General features: G+C 44.9%; 2 protein-coding genes across 3 annotated transcripts in view; one reads left to right on the top strand and one right to left on the bottom strand.

Moving 5' to 3' along the window:
• Positions 1–738, bottom strand: part of GNPAT (glyceronephosphate O-acyltransferase) — a 40518-nt gene extending 39780 nt beyond the window's left edge. Inside the window, exon 1 of the mRNA XM_006055544.3 lies at positions 599–738. Coding sequence (XP_006055606.2) covers positions 599–676 — 78 coding nt within the window. The 5' untranslated portion in view covers positions 677–738. The remainder of the gene's footprint in view (positions 1–598) is intronic.
• A 174-nt stretch (positions 739–912) lies between these two features.
• C4H1orf131 (chromosome 4 C1orf131 homolog) overlaps positions 913–18250 on the top strand; it is a 32603-nt gene continuing 15265 nt past the window's right edge. For both annotated transcript variants that reach the window (XM_025284494.2, XM_025284493.2), the window contains exons 1-2: positions 913–1044; positions 5576–5919. In XM_025284494.2, the coding sequence (XP_025140279.1) occupies positions 957–1044; positions 5576–5919 (432 nt within the window). In that variant the 5' untranslated portion in view covers positions 913–956. The remainder of the gene's footprint in view (positions 1045–5575; positions 5920–18250) is intronic.

The following is an 18250-nucleotide window of genomic DNA, read 5'->3' as shown; positions in this document are numbered from 1 at the left end:
GGGAGGTCGGGTGCCATTAGCTGTCTTTCAAAATGACTTGTGGAACAAGTACAATGATGGACAGAGACAGAAACACAATAAAAATTTCCAGAAGCTCCAAATCTTCTTAGATTAGAAGTTTTAGAAACTCGATGCACACATACAAGCCAAATACTTTTTCTCCCAGGAATATCACACCTGCAAAAGAGCGGGATGGGGAACCACAGGCTACCTCAGGTTGGGTCAGACCCGCAGGATTCTCCGGTTCGAGAAACCAACCAAAAGGTAGTTCGACACGCCCTCGCTAGAGGGAGATTCTCAACTCTACTCCCTCGTTTTTGTGTCAGAGGCTTCCTGAAGGCCCCATGCCTGGTGGAGTGAAAGGGAAGGAACGAGCGGGCAGGAACCATCACCAAACACAAACTTCTAAAAGCATACTGACGTTCACACACACCGAGATACACCGTCGCCCTGGAAACCAAATCAATCACCTAGTCCCTCCTCTGGGGATCTCGGACCCACTCCTTTGGACCTCGGGTCGCAGCCCGGAGGAACCCGGGACCAAGAGAAGCGGGTCCCCTCGCAGCCCCGCCCCGGCCTCGCTCCCCTGGGCGCATACCGAGTAGAGAAGCATGACAGCCCCGGGACTGGTGGAGCCAACGGAGAAACAAGAGTTGGATGAACTGGAATGATCCATGCTGCGGCTGCTGTCCCGGGCGTGGCCTGCGATTCTTTGCTAAGCAGTGGTGGTGCTGCTGCTGTGGGCGGTTCTTCCGCGCGGGGCGGCCCGACCTCGCCTAGGGCGGCAGCACCCTCTACGGCCGCTCCACAGGACCCCGGGCGCCGCCATCTTAACCAGGACGGAAGCCGCGCGGGGACTTGCGGCGCGCGCAGCCCGTCGGAAACCGGAAGCGGACGCCGAGCGGCGGGAGGTCCGCGAGATCTGCGCTGTCTCGCTGCGGACCGCTGGCCTCACGATGGCTCAAGAGACCCGGTTGGCGATCTCTGGGCCTCCCGGTTCTCAGGCCCTTCTGGACTCTTTGCTCCAGAACCTCTACGACTTTGGTGAGTGCGGGGCCTCGGAGCCCACGTGGAGAGCCGACTTGAGGACCCCGGACCTGGCTGGCCTCAGGCTCCTGGAGCACCCCTCGGCTCGTCCAACCTGGTTCAGATAATGGGTCCTGCACCCTCCCCTCGCCTACGACCGGGGTTTGTGAGTCTTTCTATGAATCAGATGTCCCAGCTCGTTCCTGAGTGTGGGGGCCAACCGGCTTGCTTGTCGAAAGCATTAGGCTTTCAGACTTAACGAGGAGATGTGCAAAGGACCTCATGCTCTAGAAATAGCGTCCTTTTTCACTCCCGACCTCTGGCAAGCCCCTTTCCCCCACGCACCCCCAGATCCGCCTGACTCTCGGGCATTGGTGGCACCTTGTCGCGTTGGGACCCAGTCTTTTAGTGACTTCAGAGAACGGTTTTACATGAAGCTTTTCACTACCTTTCAGCCTTGAGTTGGCTGACTTATGCTCGCCTTCCTTCATCTTGATTGCGGAAAAGGAAACTTATCATTAAAGGCTGGGAACTCCTGGCACTTCAGCAAGGAGCCAGTTCTACACACTGAAGAACTTGCCCCAGGGAAGATGACACTCCTTCATGCACCAGAAATCATTAGGCATTAGTGCCGTATAGGTCAAACACATTTCTTCAATTTGTAGTGTGATGTTGCTGTTTTATTTTGGAGCCAGTTGCTCAAAATTCTAAGCTCATTACATAACTTGGAATAAAAATAATAGCTAAAAAAGCATTGCGGTTTTACCATATACTCCATACTTTACATGTATATACTCATTTAATTATCACAACAATTCTATGAAATAGATATTGTCATCGATACTATTAGTACAAGACAAATAGCATTATTGTAGAAATAAGCACTAGAAGTTAAAAAACTTGAAAGTTCACCCAGCTAGTAACTTGAAGAGCTTGGGTTCTAAGCCCCACACTGTCTGTCTCCACCTCCCTCACTTGTATTGATTTGTACTGTGGACAGAGTATCTCTGGGCCTTTGGGAATGTTGGAAGACTGAGAAGACTTAGTCTCTGACCTTGAGAAGTCCTAGAGGAGAAGACTGTATCTGCAAAATCCTAAATATAGTTTGTATTAACACAGGCTGGAACTTACACTTGGAGCTCTGAAGACACGGGCAGTATCTACTTGTTTTTATATCCCTAATGCCAAAGTTTAGTTGGCTCTTGTTTTAATGTGTCTATTTTATTGACATATAGTTGACTTACAATGTTTCAGGTGCACAGCAAGGTTATTTATACAAATACACATTATTTTTTGAAATTATTTTTCATCATAGGTTATTACAAGATATTGACTATAGTTCCATGTGCTATACAGTAAACCTTTGTTGCTTGTGCATATCTATTTTTTAATTAGAAATCTAGCATTCTGTTTATACTAAGTCAAACAAGTGGAATCAAAATGTAATTTTTTTAGTTAGGCAAAAACTCAAGTTTTCTTAAATATATATATTATACATATGTATACAAAAGTTTTTTAGAAAGAAAGAAATGGAGAAATTGGAGAACATAAACTAAATGAAACGGGAGCACTGACTATGAAATAGAAAAAGTGAAACTAGGAAAAAGTAAAAGATCATCTATAGTCTTATTGTTTTTAAACATGAGTGCTCATTAGAAACATATCTGGAGCTCTGAAGAAAAAAACTACCTGAGCATTTGTATTTTTCAAAAAAAATTCAAGATAATTCTGATAAGCATCTGGATTTTAAAAAGTGATTACAGGTTTTTCTACTAGATTCTAGTTTTGGTGATACAGAGTTCTATTATTTTTCTGTTGACCAATCATGATACAATAGTGTTAAGTAAGTAGTAGTTACATAATTACAAAGTAAAAGATGTTTATCAGTTTTCACAGTCAATAGCCAGACAAAAAGTAAAAGACAATTACAATTGCAAGTCATAATGGGAACATGATTAACAATATAAAATAATTACATAGAATTTAGGGGGGATCAAGTAGAGTGATGTGGTAAGTGGAAGTGCATACATGCACATTTTTCGCCCACCCAGTGTCTTTTGGTTGGTGCATTTAATCCATTTACATTGAAGGATCTATGTATGATCATATTATTTTATTACTGTATATAATATAATAATATCCTCCTATATTATTACCGTTGTCTTAATTGTATAGGTCTTTCCCTTTTCTTGTGTTTCCTGCCGGAAGTTCATTTAGCATTTGTTGTAAAGCTGGTTCCGTAGTGCTGAATTCTCTTAACTTTTGCTTGTCTGGAAAGCTTTTAATTTCTCCATCATATCTGAAGGAGAGTCTTACTGGGTAGAGTATTCTTGGTTGTAGGTTCTTCTCTTTCATCACTTTAAATATGTCATGCCATTCCCTTCTGGCTTGTAGAGTTTCTGTTGAGAAATCAGCTTATAGCCTGATGGGAGTTCCCTTGTATATCATTTGTCATTTTTATTGTGACATAATGGGGTTGCAAAGAGTCGAACACAACTGAGCAACTATCTCTTACTCAAGCTTTTGTTGATAGGAGGGGTCTTGCTCTGATGGGCAGGGCCTTGCTCAGTAAAGCTTTGATCCTATTGCTGATGGGTGGGGTTGCACTGCCTCCCTGGTAGTTGGCCTGAGGCATCCCAGCCCTGGGGTCTGAGGGCTCTACTGTAGGGTTAATGGCAAACTCCAAGAGGGTTTACTCTAAGGGAGACCTTCCAGTGCCCCCGCCCCTGTGGTGAGCCCCTGCCAACCCACACCTCCCAAGGAGGCCCTCCCACACTAGCAGGTACTTTAGGTTCAGTATCCTGTGAAGTCATTGCTCCTCTCCTCTGGGTCTTGGTATGTACAAAATTTTGTTTGTGACCTCCAAAGACTGGAGTCTCTGTTTCCTTCAGTCCTTTGGAAGGCCTGTAATCAAATCCCACTGGCCCTCAAGGCCAGATTCCCTGGGGATTCCAAGTCCCTGTGTTATATCCTCAGGCTGGGAAGCCTGACGTGGGGTTCAGAACCTTCACAGCAGTGCGAGAACTTCTTTGGTTTTATTGTTCTCCAGTCTGTGGGTCACCCACCCGGCGGGTATGGGTTTTGATTTTATTGTGTTTGCACCCCTCCTACGTCTCGCTGTGGCTTCTTCTTTGTCTTTGGACATGGGGTGTCTTTTTTTTTTTGGTGGGTTCCAGCATCTTCCTGTCAATGATTGTTCAACAGCTAGTTGCAATTTTGGTACTCTTGCAGGACGAGATGAGCATATATCCTTCTACTCCACATCTTGACCAAGGTTTTCTAATCGACTCTAAATACATATATTTTCTTATTAAAGGTTTGTATTTTAAATTTAATTTTTGGCTGCACTGGGTCTTCATTGCTGCACCTACCTGGGCTTTTCTCTAGTTGCGGTGAGCATGAGCAAGAGCTCTTCTCTAGTGGTGGTGCGCTGGCTTCTCCTTGTGGGGACTTCTCTTGTTGCAGAACACAGGCTCTAGACGCACAGGCTTCAGTAGTCGCAGTTCATGGGCTCAGTCGTTGTGGCCCACAGGCTTAGTTGCCCCACAGCATGTGGAATCTTCCAGAAGCAGGTATCAAGTATGTGTCCCCTACATTGCAAGGTGCATTCTTTACCACTGGACCACTGGGGTCGGGTCCAGTGGTAAAGAAGTCTGATACACATTTACTGAATAAAAATCTGAGAAAATACAAACAAGCATAAATACTCAGCTAATATTTAGAGAGCCCTGTGATATACTGTCAGTCAGTAGTGAGGCCTAGAGTTCTTGTCAGAACCTTCAGGTGACTGGTCAGAGTTTAAACAGTTAAAACAAAGGGGAGGTATATTAGTTGCAAATAAAGGGATTCAAATTTAGCCAATTGTCTTAGGTTCATCTTGGGTTTCCCTGGTGGCTCAGATGGTAAAGAATCTGCCTGCAATGCAAGAGACCCGGATTCGATCCCTGAGTCAGGAAGATCCCCTACAGAAGGAAATGACTGCCCACTCCAGTGTTCTTGCCTGAAAATTCCACAGACAGAGGAGTCCATGGGGTCACAAAGAGTCGGACACAACTGAGCAGCTTTCACTTTTTCACTTTCAAAGCCTTTCAAATTAAGCCAGTTGTCTTAGATTCATTTTAGTTTATAACCATGAAAGGAAATAGGAAGACTGTGGTACCCACCTGTAACCCTAGAGAGTGTTAAAAAGAAGCAGTGGTGGATGTACTTACATTTTTGGTACAGACTGTGAGCCAGCTAGGATTACCAGTTCCTGGGGTGTTGTCGTGATGACACGTTTAGTCAGGACCAACGTAAGGACTAGGTAATTGTACTGAGAGTCAAAGACATGAATGTAATTACCTTGGGAAAAGATGACTAAGTGCTTTGGAGTCTCTGAATTGTGCAGATATTGGATACGACCCTCCGAAGAAAAACAGGTATCTTCTTTGTGTGTATTTCTGTGTGTTTGTAAACTGTGACATATGGATGTGTGCATTCATATGATTTGATATTGGTGACAGCTGAAGCACAAAATATTTATTTTTCCTTTTTGTGTTCAAACAAACAGGAGAGACAGAAGATGAAACAGAAGAGAAAAGAGTCAGAAAAAAGAGAGAGAAGAAGAGAGGTACGGGGACCCTGGCATCCTTGGCAACAGAGCCAGCTCCCCAACCCGAATCTCTTGTCAGAGGCCAGAGGAAGAGTGCTGCCAGCTTCTTCCAGGAGCTCCAGGAAGAGCTGCAGGGCGCTCCTGCTGTGACCCCCAGTGGTTCCCCTGCAGGACCTGTAGTCTCTGCAGCTGCAGCAGCCTGCTCTCCCCCAAGGAATGACAGGGAGCTGGTAGAAGTGGTACAGTTTCACAGCCGAAGTAAAAAAAGAAAACAGAAGCCAGATCAAGACGAGAACACAAAGGTAAAGAATCGGCTCATATGATGAAAACCCTGATGTTGTCCTGCCACAGTTCTAGGCACTGAGATGTAGCAGTGAACAAAACAGGCAAAAACTGCCTTCTCTCAAGGAACTTCCATTCTGATGGGAAGCAGAGGGATTCTGCTGAGCAGCAGTCTCAGGCTACATTTGTAATTCTGGCCCAGAATTCAGTCCACGAGAGAGGTGTGGTTGCTTAGCCAAACTTTTTCACAAGTTTTTGTCAAGTTCATTGCGGAAATCCAGATGGTTACATTTCTGTTGCTTTCCGCATGTCCTATAAACTTTTGTCTGTCAGCAAAAGAAAAAGAGTATTATCTTAGTTTCTTGGAGCTGCTGTAGGGAAATTAATTCTCTCACAGTTCTGGAGGCCCGAAGTCCAAATTATGGTGTTGGCTGGGCCCTACTCCCTTCTTCAGAGGGTGAGTTCTTCCTTGCTTCTTCCATCTTCCAACAGTTGCAGAACTCTGAACTCTTCCTCCGTCTGTACGTGGCCTTCTTCCTGGTGCCTGAGTCTCAAATCTCTTGCCTTTCTCTTAGAACGGCACCCATCATTGGATGTGTTGTTGTTCAGTCGCTAAGTTGTGTTCAGCTCTTTACCCAGTGGACTGCAGCATGACAGGCTCCTCTGTTCTCCATTGTCTCTTGGAGTTGGCTCAGAATCATGTCCATTGAGTTGGTGATGCTATCTAAACATCTCATCCTCTGCTGTCCCCTTCTTTTGCCTTCAGTCTTTTCCAGCATCAGAGTCTTTTCCAAGAAAAATCAGCTCTTTGCATCAGGTGGTCCAAGTATTGGAGCTTCAGCTTCAGCGTTAGTCCTTCCAGTGAATATTCAGGGTTGATTTCCTTTAAGATTGACTGGTTTGATCTCTTTGCTGTCCAAGGGACTCTGCAGAGTCTTCTCCAGCACCACAATTTGAAAGCATCAATTTTTCGGTGCTCAGCCTTCTTTACAGTCCAGCTCTCACATCAATACATGACTGCTGGAAAAAAACGTAGCTTTGACTAAACAGACCTTTGTTAGGCAAAGTGATGTCTCTGCTTTTTAATACATCATTGGATGTAGGGCCACCCTAAATCTGGGATGGATCTCATCATGAAATCCTTAACTTGATAACACTACAGAGATTCTTTTTCCAGAGAAGGTCACATCCACAGATTCCTGGCATTAGTGCATGGTCATCTCTGTTTGAAGACCATGATTCAATCCACTGCAAAGACAGCTAGGCTTGCATATTCTTGATGAACGTGTGAACACAGGCTAGGAGGTAGCCATATTTCCTTTGATCCTAGGTCAGCTTTCCAATTCTTATAGTATCCAAGTACTGGGGCAATGGGAATTCTTACAGGCACATAAGAAATGGATTCTTTTGGCCCTTGTAGCCAGAGCTCCCAAGCTGGCCAGCCAGGGAGCTTCCAAAGACTGGTATTCTTTACCATAGGGTACTACAGTGAGCCAGACAAATAATTAGTATTTTCTGTGTGTGCCATGATATGAAGAAGGTTGGAGAACAGCAGTGTGAAATACAGTACTGCCTTTGGGGAATTTAACTGACACTAAGCACCTAGATACCCTCGTTTCCTGAAATGTCTCGGTCTTTAGTTTCCTCTTATATTCGCTTGTGTTCATCCTTCTGGAATAGAGTTTTATTTTGTTTTTTTCCTAATAGAAAGGACAAAAAAAGTTGTCATTGAATGAGTCTGTATCTCCCTGTCTCTTAATGATAGCAAACGTATAGCAGTCTTTTTCTTTCTGCTCTACAGAATCCCCTTTTCACTGTAGTTGGCTTTTCTCAGGAACCTCAGCTCGTTTTACCTTTTGATGTGGACCTTTTCGTTTCTTTGTTTATTCTGGGCTGTGCTGAGTCTTCGCTGCTGCGAGGGCTCTTCTCTAGCAGTGGTGAGCGGGGCTGTTCTCCAGTTGTGGTGTGTGGGCTTCTCGTTGCCGTGGGTTCTCCTGTTGCAGAGCGCATGAGCTTCAGTAGTTGTGCACGGGCTTAGTTGCCCGGCGACATGTGGAATCTTCCTGGACCACGGACTGAACCTGGGTCCCCTGCATTGGCAGGTGGACTCGTAACCACTGAACTAGCAGGGAAGTCCTCATTTTACATTTTGGACTTCCTCATCTTGGTGAAATTTTTTAGCTCTTCTTGGTGTTCTGCCCTTTGCTCCTTTTAAAAATTTATCTTCTGAAGATGTAAATGTGTCTGCCTAAGGAGACAGTATTGTGAACACAATGAAAATACATATGCCCATAAAAAGACTGTAGAATGTTGATATTGCAATATATAAATAACTGCAAATTAATATAGTGCTAGTCATTATGGCATATCCTGGGTATAAGGCACACCAGGCAAAGGCCAGTTCTTTGGAGTAATTAGGACACAATAATACTATGCTAAGAGTTTGCAGAACATAGGAAAATGTACATGTTGTGGCTCCTGCTCTCTGAAAACGTAAGTTACAAGTCACCATCAGACAGTCCAACAGACATGGAAACAGACATGATAAAATAATGGTGGCTTCCACTGACCAATCACAGGAACAGCAGGTCATCTTTGAAGTATTCCGTTTGTTTTTTATTCCTGTTTTCATTTTATTTCTCCATTTATGTGGCTCCCCCCACTAGTCGATTCTCCATGTGAGTTCCTGTTGCTGTCTGTTGTCTGAAGTACTCATGTGAACACAAGAGGTACTGGCAAATAAGTGACCCCCTTTTCCCAGAATTTAGGTTGTGCCATCAAAAATGGTCCAACTACACAGTGTATTGAAACAGATATTCTTGGGTGTGATATGGTGATTTATAATAAGAAATATTACATTAAACATAGCCCCTGTTTCTGGCATAGAACTCCTAAAACTCTTAGAATTTCTTCAAAGATGAGAGAAATAAAGGTGTCTTTTCTGTTAGTGAAGTGACTTGGAAAGCATCCTTGAGTGGGAACTGGTTGCCAGGAGAACCAACCTTGTGATTAGAGGACTGGATAGTTCAGTCCTATCCCCTGACCTCTGGAGAGGGCAGTCAGTCAGTCAGTTCAGTTGCTCAGTTGTGTCCGACTCTTTACAACCTCATGAATCGCAGCACGCCAGGCTTCCCTGTCCATCACCAACTCCCGGAGTTTACCCAAACTCATGTCCATCAAGTTGGTGATGCCATCCAGCCATCTCATCCTCTGTTGTCCCCTTCTCCTACCCCCAATCCCTCCCAGCATCAGGGTCTTTTCACTGAGTTAACTCTTCGCATGAGGTGGCCAAAGAACTGGAGTTTCAGCTTTAGCATCAGTACTTCCAATGAACACCCAGGACTGATCTCCTTTAGGATGGACTGGTTGGATCTCCTTGTAGTCCAAGGGACTCTCAAGTCTTCTCCAACACCACAGGTCAAAAGCATCAGTCTTCGGTGCTCAGCTTTCTTCACAGTCCAACTCTCGCATCCATACATGACTACTGGAAAAACCATAGCCTTGACCTAACGGACCTTTGTTGGCAAAATAATGTCTCTGGTTTTTAAAATGCTATCTATGTTGGTCATAACTTTCCTTCCAAGAAGTAAGCATCTTTTAATTTCATGGCTGCAATCACCATCTGCAGTGATTTTGGAGCCCCCAAAAATCAAGTCTGACACTGTTTCTGCTGTTTCCCCATCTATTCCCATGAAGTGATTGGACTGGATGCCATGATCTTCGTTCTCTGAATGTTCAGCTTTAGGCCAACTTTTTCACTCTCCTCTTTCACTTTCATCAAGAGGCTTTTTAGTTCCTCTTCACTTTCTGCCATAAGGGTGGTGTCATCTGCATATCTGAGGTGATTGATATTTCTCCCGGCAGTCTTGATTCCAGCTTGTGCTTCTTCCAGGCCAGCGTTTCTCATGATGTACTCTGCATATAAGTTAAATAAGCAGGGTGACAATATACAGCCTTGATGTACTCCTTTTCCTATTTGGAACCAGTCTGTTGTTCCAGGTCTAGTTCTAACTGTTGCTTCCTGACCTGCATACAGATTTCTTAAGAGGCAGGTCAGGTGGTCTGGTATTTTCATTTCTTTCAGAATTTTCTACAGTTTATTGTGATCCACACAGTCAAAGGCTCTGGCATAGTCAATAAAGCAGAAATAGATGTTTTTCTGGAACTCTCTTGCTTTTTCGATGATCCAGCGGATGTTGGCAATTTGATCTCTGGTTCCTCTGCCTTTTCTAAAACCAACTTGAACATCTGGAAATTCATGGTTCACATATTGCTGAAGCCTGGTTTGGAGAATTTTGAGCATTACTTTACTAGCATGTGAGATGAGTGCAGTTGTGTGGTAGTTTGAGCATTCTTTGGCATTGCCTTTCTTTGGGATTGGAATGAAAACTGACCTTTTCCAGTCCTGTGGCCACTGCTGAGTTTTCCAAATCTGCTGGCACATTGAGTGTAGCACTTTGACAGCATCATCTTTCAGGATTTGAAATAGCTCAATTGAAATTCCATCACCTGCACTAGCTTTGTTCGTAGTGATGCTTTCTAAGGCCCACTTGACTTCACATTCCAGGATGTCTGGCTCTAGATAAGTGATCACACCATCGTGATTATCTGGGTTGTGAAGATCTTTTTTGTACAGTTCTTCTGTGTATTCTTGCCACCTCTTCTTAATATCTTCTGCTTCTGTTAGGTCCATACCATTTCTATCCTTAATTGAGCTCATCTTTGCATGAAATGTTCCCTTGGTATCTCTAATTTTCTTGAAGAGATCTCTAGTCTTTCCCATTCTGTTGTTTTCCTCTATTTCTTTGCATTGATCACTGAGGAAGGCTTTCTTATCTCTTCTTGCTATTCTTTGGAACTCTGCATTCAGATGCTTATATCTTTCCTTTCTCCTTTGCTTTTGGCTTCTCTTCTTTTCACAGCTGGAGAGGGCAGATGTACTCAATTATGCCTGTGTGAGGAAACCTCTGAAACTCCACAGAGGAGGGGTTTGGTTTTGAGAGCTTCTGGGTTGGTGAGCATGTGGAGTGCTGCGAGAGTGGGGCCCAGGGAGGGGGTGCAGGGTCCTCTCTGCTTCCCACACGCCTTGCCCTCTGCATCTCCTCCATCTGACTGTTCCTGAGTTACAACCTTTTAGAATAAACTGGTGATCTAGGAAGTAAATGGGTTTTTTGAGTTCCGTGAGCCACTTGAGCAAATTAGTTGAACACAAGAAGGGGCTCAGGAGAACTTGCAGTCTGTAGGTGGTGGGTCAGATGTGCTACACATAACAATCTGGGCTTGTAGCTGGTCTGAAGTGGGGATGGTATTGTCGGACTGAGCCCTTTGCCTGTGGAATCTGTGTTGTCTCCAGTACATGGTGTCGGAATTGCACTGAGCTGTGAACACACAGCTGTGTGTTCTGTGTGTGTGTTCTAATCTACAGTACACGCTTTATTGTACACTGGCTCCCACATGTGAGGCAACCTTCTTCCCTACATTGGAGTTGGTGATCAGAACCCCTTTTAATGGACTCATTTGGGAACTTGCCCACCATTGGTCGGAGAAGGCAATGGCACCCCACTCCAGTACTCTTGCCTGGAAAATCCCATGGACGGAGGAGCCTGGTAGGCTGCAGTCCATGGGGTTGCGACGACTGAGCGACTTCACTTTCACTTTTCACTTTCATGCATTGGAGAAGGAAATGGCAACCCACTCCAGTGTTCTTGCCTGGAGAATCCCAGGGACGGGGGAGCCTGGTGGGCTGCAGTCCATGGGGTCGCAAAGAGTCTGACACGACTGAGCGACTTCACTTTCACTTTTCACTTTCATGCATTGGAGAAGGAAATGGCAACCCACTCCAGTGTTCTTGCCTGGAGAATTCCAGGGACGGGGGAGCCTGGTGGGCTGCCGTCTATAGGTCGCACAGAGTCGGACACGACTGAAGCGACTTAGCAGCAGCAGCAGCAGCCACCATTTGTATATTTAACCCATTCCAGATATCTGACCTATAAGTAAACTTCCTGATCATGTCCCATTTGTAAAGTTCTGATTACAGAAGTAATTTGATAAGAAATAGTAGGTCAGAGGTCACCTTTACATTGATTTGTTCATTCATTTATTCCATAAGTAATTGGGTGCCTACTATTTGCCAGACCCAGGAGATGCCACAGTAAACAAGATAATAGTCCTCGGCTTTCAGTCAGGCAAACCCTGCATAAATTAATAATATACTTTAAAAGTGTTATAAATACTCTGAAGGAAAGATGCAGGGTCCTGAGAGTAACAGGCAGAACCTCCATTGGAGTAGGTGGTTGGAAGTGTCCGAGGAGGTGACTCTAGGCTGACACTGTGTTGAAGGTTGCCAGGGATGGGAGAGAAGAGAGCAGTGTAGGCAGAAGATGTCCTGAGCTGCATGGAGGCCTGTAAGGTTCTAGGAGCTGGGAGACTAGCAGGAGGAAGACAGTGGGGAGAAGGTGTGAGCTGTTGGAGATACAGGCTGGGGCCAGTCACACCAGGCCCCAGAGGCTTGGGGCCTTCGGATTTAAAGTGCATGGAGAACCACATGGAAGAATTTAAGCAGGGGCGTGAAGTGATCTTATTTATATTTTAAAAGATTGCTGTGTCCCCTGCATGGTAAATGGATTATAGGTAAAGCAGTAGCCAAAGGCATGAGGGGACTGGGTGAGGTGTTTACTGCAGGGTCCAGGATCAAAATGGGGTGGCCTAGACTTGTGATTTGAGAGTGGAGTGGATGAGCCCACTCTTTAATGAGTGAAAGGCTGCCTGTGAGGAAGAAAGTTCCTATGCTCTTAAGAAAGGGTCAGGTGTAGCTTAAATGATCCAAGTATTATTCGGCTGTCAGGGCTGTATCTGATAAGCCTATTTCTCCACCCTTAACGCGGGTCCATCTCATGAACCTTAGCCTCCTCTGTGGCCTCTGTAGAAAAGAGACAAGAAAGACATAGTAAAAACAATAGAGCAGTGTACCGTAGATCAGAAGGAACGCGTGGATCCTATGGCATGGGCTGTGGTACACATACACGCTTCTGAGCATGTAATGCATTGCTGAGTAAAGATTTGCCAGTATTTCCTGAAAGCTTACTGTGTATATTTGTTGCTCAGTCATGTCGAACTCATTGCAGTCCCATGACTGTAGCCCACCAGGCTCCTCTGTCCATGGGATTCTCCAGGCAAGATACTGGAGTGGGTAGTCATTCCCTTCTCCAGGGGCTCTTCATTACCCAGGGATCGAACCCAGGTCTCCCACATTGCAGGAGATTCTTTACCATCTAAGTCCCTAGGGAAGCCCCATTTCCTGAGTGGTTGCTGTGTACTAAAAGTGATTATTTATGTTTCTTAACTAGTTCAGTATTTCATTGAATCTTCACAATTCATGTGACCTGTTTTCCTTTTGCAGAGGGAATTGATGCCTAGACAGATTTAATGATTTGCTTGCATATAAACAGTCACCCCACCATCCCATATATACAACTCTAATACCCTAGAGCTTTGTTTGGAAAGCACACGTTTAGGTGGTTTTTTTTTTTTGTTTTTTGTTTTGTATGTTTGGTACAGATTTATTTGGCAGCAAAACTGACCTGAACTGATGGGAGGCTTAAGAGTTACTTTTGTTGGTTCCATTTGACATAAATATTTATAGGCGTTGCTACAGAAATGTGACTGTGCTTAATTATGAGCTGCTGTCTTAGATCCCACTGGAAATAGTCAACAGTATCCCACTGTGTACCATTGAATGGGAAAGATTACAGAGATCTCTTCAAGAAAGTTAGAGATACAAAGGGAACATTTCATGCAAAGATGGGCAAAATAAAGGACGGAAATGTACACAGTATTCAGTATATTCCCAATATTTCCTTCTGAGTTTTCTTAGGATTCCAGATGAAGGGTTGTGGATATGAAAAACGTGCCCAAGTTCTGCCGCTAGGCTTTCTGGCTTAAAAGCTGTTTGCCTGAGTGCGACACTGGCGAGAGGAGTGTGGGTCAGTTAGGCTGCTTGTGCCTTGAGGGGCGTGAGCGCGCTGCGCCGGAAGTGTCATCAGCCCTAAAGGCGCTCTCCCGGTTATTGCCCCGCTTCTTACTGCCCTCACAGTCTCTGCAGCATCCCAGCCTGCGTGCATGCTCAGTTGCTTCAGTCATGTCCGACTCTTTGCAAGCTTGTGGACTGTAGCCCGCCAAGCTCTTCTGTTCATGGGATTCTCCAGGCAAGAATACTGGATTGGCTTGCCATGCCCTCCTCTAGGGGATTTTCCTGACCCAGGGATCAAACCATAGTCGTCTCTGTCTCCTGTGTTGCAGGATGATTCTTTTTCTGCTGAGCCACCTGGGAAGCCTGCAGTATTCCAGGGCTACCTTGAGCATCACCCTTCAGCTGTACCAAGTCCCCTGCTCTTTAATGGATCCAGTCAGAGAGGTATTAGGAAGAAACTAATCTAGTTGAAATAATAATTTTTTGAATTAATTTATTTTAATTGGAGGCTAATTACAATATTGTGGGTTTTGCCATATATTGACATGAATCAGCCGTGGGTGTACACGTGTTCTCCATCCCGAACCCCGTTCTCACCTCCCTACCCATCCCATCCCTCTGGGTTGTCCCAATGCACCAACTTTGAGTGCCCTATTTCATGCATCCAATGTGGATTGGTCATCTATTTCACATATGGTAATATACATGTTTCAGTGCTATTCTCTCAAATAATCGCACCCTTGCCTTCTCCCCAAGAGTCCAAAAGCCTGTTTTTTATATCTGTGTCTCTTTTGCTGCCTCGCATATAGGGTCGTCGTTACCATCTTTCTAAATTCCATATATTTGCGTTAATATACAGTATTGGTGTTTCTCTTTCTGACTTACTTCACTCTGTATAATATGCTCCAGTTTCATCCACCTCATTAGAACTGAATCAAATGCGTTCTTTTTTTAATAGCTTACTAATATTCCCTTCTGTATATGTACCACAACTTTCTTATCCACTCATCTGCCAGTGGACATCTAGGTTCCTTCCATGTCCTGGCTATTGTAAACAGTGCTGCAATGAACATTGGGGTACATATATCTCTTTCAATTCTGGTTTCCTCAGTGTGTATGCCCAGCAGTGGGATTGCTGGGTCATTTGGCAGTTCTATATCCAGGTTTTAAGGAATCTCCACACTGTTCTCCATAGTGGCTGTACTAGTTTGCATTCCCACCAACAGTGTAAGAGGGTTCCCTTTTCTCCACACCGTCTCCAGCATTTATTGTTTGTAGACTTTTTTGATAGCAGCCATTGTGACTGGCGTGAGATGGTACCTCATTGTGGTTTTGATTTGCATTTCTCTGATCATGAGTGGTGTTGACCATCTTTTCATGTGTTTGTTAACCATCTGTATGTCTTCTTTGGAGAAATGTCTGTTTAGTTCTTTGGCCCATATTTTGATTGGGTTGTTTATTTTTCTGGTATTGAGCTGCATGAGCTGCTTGTATATTTTTGAGATTAATTCTTTGTCAGTTGCTTCATTTGCTATTATTTTCTCCCATTCTGAAGGCTGTCTTTTGACCTTGCTTATAGTTTCCTTCATTGTGCAAAAGCTTTTAAATTTAATTAGGTCCCATTTGTTTATTTTTGCTTTTATTTCCATTACTCTCGGAGGTGGGTCATTGAGGATCTTGCTGTGGTTTATGTCAGAGAGTGTTTGCCTGTGTTTTCCTCTAGGAGTTTTATAGTTTCAGGTCTTAGATTTAGATCTTTAATCCATTTTGAGTTTATTTCTGTGTATGGTGTTAGAAAGTGTTCTAGTTTCATTCTTTTGCAGGTGGTTGACCAGTCTTTTAATGCTCAGGGCTGTGTTCCTGCTTTGCTGGAGATTTGCATGGAATGTCTTACTCTGGAACTTGTTGGCTCTTGGGTGGAGCTTGGTTTCAGTGTAGGTATGGAGGCTTTTGGGTGAGGTCTGGTCTATTAATGTTCCCTGGAATCAGCAGTTCTCTGGTGCTCTCAAGTTTTGGAGATAAGCCTCCTGCCTCTGGCTTTCAGTCTTATTCTTACAGTAGCGTCAAGATATCTCCATTCATACAGCACAGATGATAAAACATCTAGGTTAATGGTGAAACAATTCACAGTGAGGGACACCCAGAGAGGTTCACAGAGTTACATGAAGAAGAGAAGAGGGAGGAGGGAGATAGAGGTGACCAGGAGGAGAAGAGGGGGAGTCAAAAGGGGAGAGACCAGTCTAGCCAGTAATCTGTTCCCTAACCTTTCTCCACAGCCCAGAATACCGTGAGAGATTCACAGAGTTAAGTAGAAAAGAGAAGGGGGAAGGAGGAGATAGAGGTGACCTGGTGGAGAAAAGGGAAAGTCAAAAAGGGAGAGAGCAATCAAGCCAGTAATCACACCCTTAAGTGAAAATGAATACTGAACATTAGATTCTTAAATTTAGGTAAAAAATTGATAACAAATACCAAAAAGCGAAGGTTAAAAATCTAGAGTAGAGGTTAGACTCTCAAAAATACAATATTAAAAATACAAAACAAAATCAATCACAAAAATTATAAAAAAATATATATGAAATTTGCTTTAAAAATAGGGTCTTTTTTTTGCAAGGTAATAGTAGGTTATACTAATGAAAATTAAAGTTGTAATAAAGGACTTAAATTAAAAAAAAATTAAAAAGTGATAATAGTAAAAATATACCTATGAGTTTCTCTGGAGCTGTTGTGGGCAGTGTGGGGTCAGTTCCATTTCAGATAGTTCCTTGTTCCAGCTTGTACTTGTTCTTAAGGTCTATAGGCCCCCTCCAATGCATGCTGCTGCTGCTGCTGCCGCTAAGTCAGTCGTGCCCGACTCTGTGTGACCCCATAAACGGCAGCCCACCAGCGGGGGATTCTCCAGGCAAGAACACTGGAGTGGGTTGCCATTTCCTTCTCCAATGCATGAAAGTGAAAGTGAAGTCGCTCAGTCGTGTCCGACTCTTAGCGGCCCCACGGACTGTAGCCTACCAGGCTCCTCCGTCCATGGGATTTCCCAGGCAAGAGTACTGGAGTGGGTTGCCATTGCCTTCTCCCCTCCAACACATAGTCAGTGTTGATTAACTACAGGGTTTTAATTTGTTGCACCTGTCACTTCCAGAGCGGTTCCCTCTTTTTTTTCTTGGCTTCCTCTGGAAGTCTCTTCAGTATCTAATTTCCACCCTGACACAAGGGGGTGAAGGTGGTCACTTATTTAGGCTCACTTGTTCAGTTGTGTTGTGGGGAGGGAGGAACACAGCAAACAAATATCACTGGCGTGTGTGGGGAGTGCTCGCGGTGTATGGACCACAGTGGGTCTGCTGCAGCTCCAGGTTGCTCAGCAAGGGCACTGTCCAAAGTGGGCCCTGTGTTTCATGTACTTCCCAGGTTTGAGCTGCTCAGGTTCAGGTTCTCGGGTACTCCACAGGAGCACAGACTTGGTTGGGTGTGTGTTTTGTGCCCTTCCCAGGTCCGAGCAGCTCAGGCAACTGGGTGCCTGGCGAGCGCACTGTCCCAGGTGGGCCGTGCATCTTAATCACCTTCCGGGTCCCACCCACTTGGTTTCCCGGGTGCGCTGCGAGAGCACGGTCTCAGGTGTGCCGTGTGTCTCCTCTGGGGAGCTGATCTCAGGCTGCGACCCTCCTGGCAGATGTCAACCATCCAGGATCCCAGGAAGACGTGGTTAGCAACTGGGAGCCTGCTCACAGTTTGGTGGAAGATTCTGGTCTCTGGGGCTGAGAATGGAGCAGCCCCTTGCCTTCCGACTCTGGCTGTCACCCGCCTGCCTCTCTGCCTCTGGCAGCGGGGAGGGGCCAGGACCGAAGCCAGCCAGCTCTCCTTTGGTATTTGCTCAATCCTTTGTTGTGTGAGTTGTGTCCTTTGTCAGGCTGCAAGTTAGAGCCTTTCGCAGGAAAGTTATCTCACGTTAGCTCCCTCAGATTGTCCTCAGGCCATTCAAGCCCAGTCCTTACCCTAAGCCCCAGTTATCAGCCCGCAGCTCCCTGTCCAGCCCCCGCTGCTGGTGGTGGATGTGAGCCTCTGGGCTACTTGCCCACTGGCAGTTGCAGTTAGGCGCGTATTCTGTGGGTTTTTTTTTCCTCCCAGTTATGTTGCCCTCTGAGTTTCCAAAACTCCCCACAGACCCACCTGTGAGAGGATTTCCTACAGTTTGGAAATTTCTCCTCCTTCACAACTTCCTCCCCAGGGACAGGTCTCCATCCCTAATTCTTTTGTCTTTCTTTCTTTCTCTTATATTTTGTTCTACCTCCTTTCAAAGAGATGGGCTGCCTTTCTGGGTGCCTGGTGTCCTCTGCCAGCGTTCAGAAGTTGTTTTGTGGAAGTTGCTCAGCATTCAGATGAACTTTTGA

Source organism: Bubalus bubalis, chromosome 4 (assembly GCF_019923935.1).
Source record: "Bubalus bubalis isolate 160015118507 breed Murrah chromosome 4, NDDB_SH_1, whole genome shotgun sequence".
Lineage (NCBI taxonomy): Eukaryota > Metazoa > Chordata > Mammalia > Artiodactyla > Bovidae > Bubalus > Bubalus bubalis.
Note: the sequence above shows the minus strand (reverse complement) of the source record. Positions and strands in the feature narration are given on the sequence as shown.